Source organism: Alligator sinensis, unplaced genomic scaffold (genome assembly GCF_000455745.1).
Source record: "Alligator sinensis unplaced genomic scaffold, ASM45574v1 scaffold989_2, whole genome shotgun sequence".
Classification (NCBI taxonomy): Eukaryota; Metazoa; Chordata; order Crocodylia; family Alligatoridae; genus Alligator; species Alligator sinensis.
This window is the reverse complement of record NW_005842162.1, coordinates 486,648-496,820: the sequence shown is the minus strand read 5'-3', so window position 1 is coordinate 496,820 and position 10,173 is coordinate 486,648. Positions and strand designations below refer to the sequence as shown.

Here is a 10,173-nt window from a genome sequence, read left to right as displayed (position 1 = left end):
CGGTGCTGGGAGGGGGCTGGGGTAGGGGCTGCAGCCATCCCAAAACTTGCTGTAGTCCCCCCAACCCCCCTTCCAGTGCTGCCACCACCCGCCCTGGCCCCAGACTGCCCCGCCCTGCTCTGCGCAGATCGGTGGGTACATGCTCCCCTTCCCCCCATGACCTTCTGGATGAGCGGCGGGAGCAGCAGTGGGAGATGCTGAATGAGCGGCTCCTGTATGAACAGTGTGTGGAAGCAGGAGCTTTTCCCCCCACCTCGTGCTCCCCAGATAAGCTGTGCCTCTGTCCTACGCTTGCCCCGTCCCGGCTGGGCAGCACTTGCCCCAGTCCCACTCCTCCCTCACCTTGGGGGCTTATATTTGCCCCCTCCTTTTCCACCACACCAAACTTACCAGCTGGGTACTGCTCTTCAAGCTGCCGGGCTGCACTCCTCACCACCTACGTGCTGTGCTGCGTGCATGCACGGGCCCTTTATCGGCTACATGGGGCCGATTTCTGATGCAGCCAATTTTCTTTATATCAGTGCCAATCTGATATCAGACTGATGTATGGGTGCACCTCTGTTTCCTATATGAGCCCTAGTTTTCCAGTTGAATTAGTGGGGTTTGTGATCACTATTTTTAGAACAGTTGTGTTAAGGTGAACCAGCTGTATGTTAAGGCGCATCTCTTGTTGTCTTTCTCCTCTGCTTAGGACTAGCTGAACAGAGTAATGTGGGAAGGGAGAAAAACCCTTTAGAGGAAGTACTTTTGGTCTTAAGGAATATGTAGGGGAAACTGGGTTCTTTACCTTCAGACCAACAAATACTGAAAAGTCATTTGAAAATTCTAAGTAAATGACAACTGGTGACCTCAACCCTCTCCGATTTGAAGTCTGTCCTGTCTGTCCTGTCTGTCCTGTCTGTCCTGTCTGTCCTGTCTGTCCTGTCTGTCCTGTCTGTGATGGGTGGGGTGGGAAGGTCTATCAGGTTGTCACTGGATTATTTATAAAACAAACTGATTGTATATGCCATAAATATGATGAGTAAAATGGATTTTGCTTTTTTTTTAAAGCAAATTACGTTATCTGATATTGAGTTGCTCTCTTTTTCAGAAAAGAATTATGAGTTCCCGAAGCAGCCATTTTTGTAGTTTTGAAATAGTTGTATGTCCGTTCTAGCTTTTTTTTACAGTAATATTTGAAGGCAGCAAGTCCTGTTCTGGCTGAGGTGGAAATATGTTTCTGAAGTCGGAGTCCTGACTATACAAAGTAATCCACAAAAGCAGACTCTGAAAAGCCCATGGATTCTTTCTTGCAAGATCAGAGCCTGTGAGAGAGGTCTTTCCTTCTTTTCCCCCACACACTTCACCCAGAGTGTAAAAAGACAAGATACAGTTGTCAGACTTTACTGTGAAATCTCAGCTCTTATCTTCCTGTAGTATTTGTATTGTATGGGCTGTACTAACTTGGAAATTAATTTTTCTGTGAAATTCTCCAATATTTTTATTTGTGGTCTGTAACTCATTTTGCTGTTAAATTGCATTACCTTGTACTAAACAATTGTTTTTAGTGTTTGAGGTAGGAAGAGAAATGAGAGAAAATCACAGAACTAAGACAAAATCTTTTTTATGAAATTTGCAACCTTCACTACTACTAACACTTGTAAGCTGCACTGATTTGATGTATGTTGTACATCTATTTAGATGTAACAAAGCTAGTGCACTTAGTTTGAGCCAGTGGATTTAATTATCTTTGTTATACTGTTGTAAGTTGGGAGGCATTCCACTAAATTCAATGGAATTGTATTGATGTGAGGACAGCCTTGCCCAAAATATGCATAGAACTGAGAAGAGAAGACAGTTTCACTTTTGTCTGAACTACCCTTGCCATCTAAACCTTTATAAGATCATTTATCTTCTTAATAAGATGTGTGTCTATTTCCAAATGCTCATATTCTACCAAAAGCTAGGTTCATTACTCTACAAAGTAATGAAGTGGGATAACACTTGATATTTTTCTGCTTTGCTTAACATCATGACAGAACACTCAGACAGTGAGCTGTGCTTTTCCATTTTGTTTAGAACGCTGTTCTCATCATTTTTAAAAAGTAGCATAATGTTGGGGGTATCTATCTATCTATCATCTTTTATAGGTGCCTGAAAAGCACAATTTTCATAGAAAATACAGTATGTGAAAAGTGGTCAGTGTGGAAATAAAGGAATCATGAGCCCAGACTTGGCTTTCCTACCAATGCTTGTGCTATTCAATAGACTGCTGTTGCAGGATTGTCCAGCTGTGCAGCCAGGCTGCCACTCCCCCATCACTTCAGCTGCAGCAACAGTCAGAGTCTTTGGGCTCCTCTGGCTTCTGCCTGCCCATGCCCTGGGAGCCAGTGTGCCACTGCACAAGAAGGGGGAGGGGGAGGTTGCAGCCATATGGGTACAGTGTGTGTGTGTGTGTGTGTGTGTGTGTGTGTGTGTGGTATTAGTGCAGACCCCACTGGTGCAGCCTGTAGTAGATAAGTTGCTTAGCCCTATACTACATTACTCAGGAAGGGGAAAAAGGCTTGATGACACTTTGTATCACATAGCAGATAAGGCAGTTGAGTATTTGTTTTACCGGAGAGGAAAGGAAAGTAAGTTGTACAGAGGGCAGTGCACAAGAGGATGCAGAAGTTGTTTTTGCATTTGAACACCACCAGATGATGGGTGAATTAAGACTTAAGCACAGGAGAAGGAGCTATTTTAGCAACTAGTCCTGATTACCTCTAGGCTGCAGTCCTCACTCTTACGCCATTACCACCAGGCATTGTCACATCCTGTGCTGCTGGACAACCTAAACTGCTGGACACTTCAGGCATGCATGAGTTAGGAGTCAATCCATGGCCTGGAATAGTATCAACCTTTGTAATGGGTAGTAAAAAGAGCTGATACACATCAGATACCCACTTTCATGGTCAGTGAAACCTGTAGGGCTTTTTTTCTTTGAAATGCTTCTGCAAATATTTGTATCTGAATTTGTTTATGTATTTTATAATAAAAATAAATGTGTGTGAGAACAGCTAGTGTTCTGGAAGCTAAGTAAGTTTGCAACATGAGACGAAGGAACAAACTGGGTCATTAAATTCAGTCTTCAGTTCTGGCAGTTCACTACATTAAGCTTCAAATTATTTGTTCCAATTGTTCCTATTAAAGGGTATTTCTGAGGCCTTGCTCTTGATGGTTTAAAAACAGATAATTGCCTTTCCAGCCTAAACTTATTAATTGGAAGTTTATATCTATTGACTGACTGTATTGGTCCAATGACAAGTTTAATACGGCTTTTTTTGTCCCTGGCATCTTTCCCTTTTCTGTTTGTAGAAATCATGTGTCCTTTAGCTTTCATTTTACCAGGTTAAACCAGCCAAACTTTTTTTTCCTATCCCCTTCCTCCTCATAAGACAAGTGCCTCGTTTCCTTAACAGTCCTAGTAGTCCTTCTCAGTTTGGCTTTGAATCCATCTTTTTAACATAAAGAACTGGAACTGTCCTCAGTATTCTTGGTGAGCTCTTACTAACATATTATATAGCATAATTAAATGTCTTCGTACTAGAAATATCTTGCCTTGTCCATTCTAGGAGATTTAGAAGAGCCTCAGCTAAATGTGTTCATCTGTTATAAACACTTGTGGCCTGGAACCTGGGATGACTTTACTGTAAATCCTTCTTATGCTCTGTTTTCTGCATGTCCTTTCACAGCATCCGAGGAAGTAAGCTACAGCCCACAAAAACTTGTGTTAGATATATCTACCCATCTTCTACTTGGCTTCAGACTAACATGCTGACTATATCTCTGTGTGGTAAATGGCCAAAGTTAGCAAGGTGGTACTCATAGATATACACCAATAAGTCTTAGCACCAAACTAGTGCAACCAGTATGCCAGTGTGGGTATGGGTTGTGTGGTTCTGCAGGGTGAAAGCTTGTGGTTGGCTGTCTGGAGGCCAGGGAGTGTTTATAGCAGGATGCACCTTTTAAATATCCTTGATTAGCATCTTGTGGAGGGGTGAATTTCTTGGCATTTGTGCAGGACTTTGAATTAAAGTGTTTGAATAAAAGCCTTTGTCCCAGGCTCAGTATATTAAAATTGTCAGCTCTCTGTTTGGAGGTACAAAATACCTAATTTGGTTGTCCAAAAAGAAGTATGCTTCACGTGTCAAAAAAGGATTTCAAGTGAAATACATGACATGTCTCTTAGTCTTGGTATAAAATGACTTTGACATTGTCAGGCAGTTTTATTAATCTCAATTAATTTGTCAGATTTCTTCACTTGATGTCATTTGTTAAATTGGGTGCCAGAAAAAGCCCCAGTTTCTACAGGTGTGCATGTGTACGCTGAAGGAAGGCTCCAATATATGGCTTACAATTTTGAGTGAGGGGAGTGTGGAGATGGGTATAGCTGGAAGAGAAATATTTAACCTGCCTTCTTAGCAGGATATATACAAAGAGCCTCTTGGCCATATTCTGAACTTCTTTTTGGTGATTCCCATTATTTTAAAAGTACATTTATTATTAAACCAACAAACTCAGTTTGCGATCTTATTTTTTAGAGGTGTACCGATATACCAGTTGGCTATTGGATCAGCACTGATAAAAGGAAAAATGACATTATTGGCTTTTTTGTTGTTGTAGCCATATAATTATCACCGTGTGCCTGGAGCACCCTAGTGAAAGTAGTCCAGTGCTCACGCCCCACCGCTGGCCCTAGCCCACGGCAGACTGCAGATCCTGGGAAGCAGCAGGAGGGGTAGGGGGTGCTGAGGTGCGGTTGCAGGGCACCATGCTCACCACAAAGGGATCATTACTGGCTGTTGCCATGGCAACGCCCAGGGGCCTGAGCACTGGGGCTGCTACAGAGATGTTGGACTGTGCATGGGCAGGGTAAGGTGCCGCGCAAGGGACATTCTGCTTTGCCTGGGCAATGGTCATCTTTGCAAAAGCTGCTTCTGCCCAGTGGCCACGGGAGCTCAGCTGACCAGGCCCGATCCAATAGCCAAGGGTACCCTGGGGCTCCAAATGCACTTGGTCTTGCTTTCTGCATGAAGGTCTGTCCTGCCCTGCTGGGATGGCAACATGGGCTGTGCGGGGAGCAGGGCTGCAGGTAGGAGCTGTAGGCGAGGGGGCAACGTGCATGGGAATAAGGCGGCCACCACCTTCTTCATCGCGGGCTGGAGTAGTCGCGTGGCGTGTATGTGTGATAAATGCAAAACAAACAAACGGGTTTATTTATGTCAGTAGTTTAAAATGCCTTGCACTATTACTAAATATCAGTTATTGGATCAGCATCGGCCGATATGGTTGTTTAACCATCGGCTATCGGTATCAGCCAAGAAAATGTTTATCAGTGCATTCTTATTATTTTTTATTTCTAATCTTATCACAGAATAGGTATTTGGCATCTGAGACCAGAAGGGCTCTTATAAGGATGCATTAGAGTGGAAGTGAAACACTTCTAAGCATTTGAGAAATCCTTGAAAGCATCATGCTGCTTAAACCTGGTGATCCCTGTTGGTTAACGTTATATACGATATGGAGTATTTTGCTTTTTCAAAGCTTCATTGGGAAGCAGTTGTGCAATAGTTACTTTTTCTGATTTGTATTGAGTTTTCTGCACATCTCTCCTGGGGTTGACAGCATATCTGTCTTCAAACTTTTTAGGAGTGCCAGTCTCTGAGGCTTATCTGATACTGCTCCTAAAAGTGTTTGTTTCAACTTTAGGGATGCGTGTACACAAGCGCAGAACCTGCTCCAACGCTCTGTAATTAGTGTGTCAGAACAGACTCAATTAATTAGTCTGCCGGAGCGTGGTAATTACTGCGCTCCAGCAGCCTCCCAGTGTCTTGTGCATCAGCATCCAGCTCTTCAAAATAGCAGCGGGGCACTTGAATTAAAACTTGTGGAACAACCTTTAGTTCAAGCACCCCTGTTGCCATTTTGAAGAACTTGGGCACTGATGCACAAGATGATGCGGTGTTTCTCTTGGAGCCACTCTAATTAGAGCCCCCCCGGTAAAAGTGCCCTCACTGGGCAAATTTTAAATAGAGGAAAATATGCCTACTTCAGTTAGAACTGAAAGAGACCTACCAGAACTATGCAAAACCTTGAAAATGCATGTAAATAGTGCTGAATGCTGAGGGTTGTGTCTGGCCCCACAAAAGTAAACGTGCATCTTTCTGTGCCTCCTGACTCCAGAAGCACAACTGCTGGTTCTTGTGCATTTGTTTATTTAAGAAACAGTATGCTTTCAAATTTTTTGTTACCATATAAACATTGAAATGCTAAATCACCTGCAGCAGTGGATATACTTACATCTGTAAAATCAAAAGGTTATAAAGCACTTAGTTATTGGATATTTTAAATTAAAGTCGTTGTTTTATGATTCTTGTGCTGCCATATTTCCATATCACAGTCAAATAGATGACATACGTGAACGAAGGAAGCAGCATGAAGGTTTAGCTTTTTTCTAGCTCTGCTAGAGTATTGTTAGTTTTGCTGTAGCTCCAAATATCCTTCAGCTGTTGTTCTGTCTCTTTAAATTGTCTCTTCCTATTAGAAAATTTACATCATGACATTCCCTTAATTTAGTTTGTTAACCGATAGTAAAAGTTTAGGTCAGGAGGTGAGCAGCTGCAGTGATATACAGCAGCATTGGCCTTGCTGACAGTTCAATTAAGGAAAAAAAAAATCTCTTTAAGTCATACCTTTGCCACTATAAATAAAAAGCCTCTCTTTCATAGTTCCAGCTTTTGGCTTGCTTGTTTCCAGTTCTGTCAGTGTAAGATTTTTTTAATACTGGAAGCAGGATTTTAAAAAGAATACTTAAGGCCCAGTGAAGAGTAAAAAAGTATTTACAGTCGATTAATCCATATCTGACTCTGCTTGAGATCTTTTGGGGTTTAGGCTGCAAAATGGGTGGGTTCTAGCTTGGATTATAGTGAAGCCCAGGTTCTAATTACTCTCGAACTAGGTAACTTACCCTTGGCTTAAAACACCTCCAAATTTGGACCATATATATACATATTTGTTCTGAATAGATAGTGTCTGCCTAAGAAGGTAGGGGTTACTGTTGCAGTTCAGATGTACCCCTTGTTAAATTGTAGTACTGACCAAGTTGCATCAGTTAAGTGCTTTACCTACCAGTGTCTGGATATGTATTATTACTGCAGATGGTTGCATTCCTGTCTTGCTCCAAAATGGCATAATACTTGTTTTAAGTGCTATACAGCAGGAGGTGGTACCTGCCACGTGGAAATTTCCAACTCTGAAGAATACAGTGGATTGTATAAGCTGTACAAGCAATACAATGCTGCCCTCCTTCATTATATGAGACTGACAATGGAGTTCATCCCATTCCTTTAGCTAGTTGAACCCATGACAGTTTCTTTCCAGTAATCCTCTTAAGCTTTGATATTATATCTTTTATGATGATGATAAATCTTTTCTCACTTTTGTGTAGTCGATTTTTAAAATGATATTAGGAAGGCTCTAGTTTGAGAGATTCTGTGATCTAGGAATACTATTTCACAATTTCTAGTTAGTGCAGCTTTTAATCTATTGCGTAATTTTGGGTTCTGTGCAATAGTTTTTGTACTAGTAAAGTTGAATAGTATTCACAGTTAAGACAGATGTCTATTCCATTCAGCTGCTGTAGCTTTAGAGTAGTTTAACTTCAGAGGTCATTATATTCAATTTTTTTTCCAAAAACACAGCAAAGTTGTGCTTTCATGAAAATAATCTCTTTTAAAAATTGTCTTCCATATGTTTAAAGGGATTTGTGAAGCACTGAAACATTTGTCTTATGCTCTTATTGAGGAATTACTTGTGCTGTCTTAAAATTCTCTTATTGTCAGATGTTTGACATTTTTACTCTGTCTATAGTATGCAATTTTCCTTGCTAAAATAAGCAATCTGTCCTTCATACTTGTCTGTTTGGCATTTTTATATAGTACCAGGTTCTCATCCCACTGCCTACTTGGTTTTCTTAACATAAATATGTAGGGGAGGCCCTCCCAGTGCATCTTTTCTTTTGTCGAACAATAACTAGACCACAGTCAGTGTTGTTTCAGTCAAGTTGTATTTTGTATGTTGTGCTGTCTGAAGAGGGATTTGAACATTCATGGGATTTGAAAAAAGAGTGGGGTGGTCCTTCGGGTTCTCTTGGAAGGTCATAGAACCAAACTCTCTATTTACTAGCTCTTACAGAAGAAAATAATGTAAGCAGTTGTATGTTTGCTATTTGTATTTAAGCTGGAATCTTTGCTTAAAGATTCAATTATGGTAAAAATGTATTGACTTTGGCCTTGCTCAAGATCAGGGACCCATCTAAAAGAATGGAATTTAAAATGCTCCTTTTCCTGATTTGGAAAGATAAAAGCTAATGGCCTAATTCAGCTAATCATTAAACTACAAGGACCTCTCAAAATGGACCAAAAAAGGCAGTAAAAACTGCAGAACCTGTTACCAGAGCAGTCTGTGGCAGTGTGTAGGTCTTAGAGACCTGCTGCTGACTACCTCAGTGTATTGCCAGTGTAAGCGTATCTTTCAAATAAAAAATGTATTATTTTTATCTTTATAGGTCATCTTTATTTATGGCCAAATGATTGAGAAGCAGGGGTTTTTGGGGAGGGTTGTGGGGGGAGGGGTTAAGATGGAGTGATAAGTAATTGTTCCTTATTTCTAATACCCATTTTTTAGCCCACTTGATATTGAATCCCAAATTATGTTGCCAGGCAGTTTTAATAGAGGTATGTTCCTGCTTTTACAGGTTTTGGCAGAAAGGATGTGGTAGAACACTTGCTGCAGACTGGAGCCAATGTTCATGCACGTGACGATGGAGGGCTAATACCCCTTCATAATGCTTGCTCCTTTGGTCATGCTGAGGTGGTTAGCCTGTTACTGTGTCAAGGGGCAGATCCAAATGCCAGAGACAATTGGAACTACACTCCTCTGCATGAAGCTGCTATCAAAGGCAAGATAGATGTGTGCATTGGTAAGTATCTGTCACTGATTATATCGGTTTAATTAAATGCAAATGTATTGCACTGAGTTTATATTCCTAACAGTTGTTGTAACTGTTTATGTGCCGCTCATTAGCCACTGGGATCTGCTGTTTTTTCTTTGTTTAAAAAGTTGGTGTTTTTCATTTGCAGTAATGAAGTCAGTTGATATGAAAATGGCTTTCCAGGCATGTACCATAATCTTTGTTAAATTTGTCTCTGGAAGAATAAACTAGATCAGACAACTGATCTATCAAAATTTAGTTCCTAATTAAGGTTAATTTATGATTATTTTATAAGTATATTGTCTTGGCAGAAACAATGTGAGAATGCATTGGAAAATAACATGGAAACTTACTCGGTGATAACATCTTGACTTCTTGAGGCTGAACTTGGCATTTATGCTCTTTTGTCTATGGTCTGAAGGGGACTTTTCCCACATTATAAGAAATGAAGAGCCAATTTACTAGTATTAGGAGGCTTTGGAGGACTAGTTCCATGATAAGTGCATCATGGTAATATATTTGTGGCATATTTTCTAGAATTGAAGGATTTTCACATAATCTAATGTTTCAGCAATTTAAAATGTATTTATATCATATTAAATGCTCTTTCATCTGGATGTTTCTTATTGCTGCGTTTCTCAACCCGTGGGTTGCGACCCAAAAGTCGGTCTCAAGAATGTATGAAAGGGTTGCGAACAAACTTAAAAAATGGATTAACAAATTAAAAAAATGGATTCTCCTTTTAAAGGAGAAAAGCATGGGAAACCATGGCTTTTTCCCTTGCATGCTGGCAGAGTTCCAGCCTGCAAGGGGCTGCTTGAAGACCCCCCTGCCCCACATACCCAAGCCCTGCCCCACACACTGGGAGGCTGGGGGCAGGGGGTCAGGAATGAGGAGCACTGCGTTGGGACTAGCCATCAATGTTTACAGATGGGTCCTAGTACAAAAAAAAGTGAGAGCCACTGTTTTATTGTACATATTCTTAGCCTTGGTACTTCCTTCTTTTCTTTTATGTTCAAGTAGAGTTCTCTATTTTTTTCTTTTAAAATTAAAGTAGCTTGAAAGTGCAGTGTCGTGTGTAGAAGAAATCTGGTACCAACTCTTTTAACTATTGCTTCTTTGACAAAAGTGAATTGTATAAAAAATCATCTGGTTAATAA

The 10,173-nt window shown here is 40.8% G+C and overlaps 1 protein-coding gene across 1 annotated transcript in view; it reads left to right on the top strand.

Annotated features, from left to right (window-relative positions):
• Nucleotides 1-10,173, top strand: part of TNKS (tankyrase) — a 254,549-nt gene that overhangs the window by 25,604 nt on the left and 218,772 nt on the right. Inside the window, exon 2 of the mRNA XM_025206544.1 lies at nt 8,777-9,001. Within this exon, the coding sequence (XP_025062329.1) occupies nt 8,777-9,001 (225 nt within the window). The remainder of the gene's footprint in view (nt 1-8,776; nt 9,002-10,173) is intronic.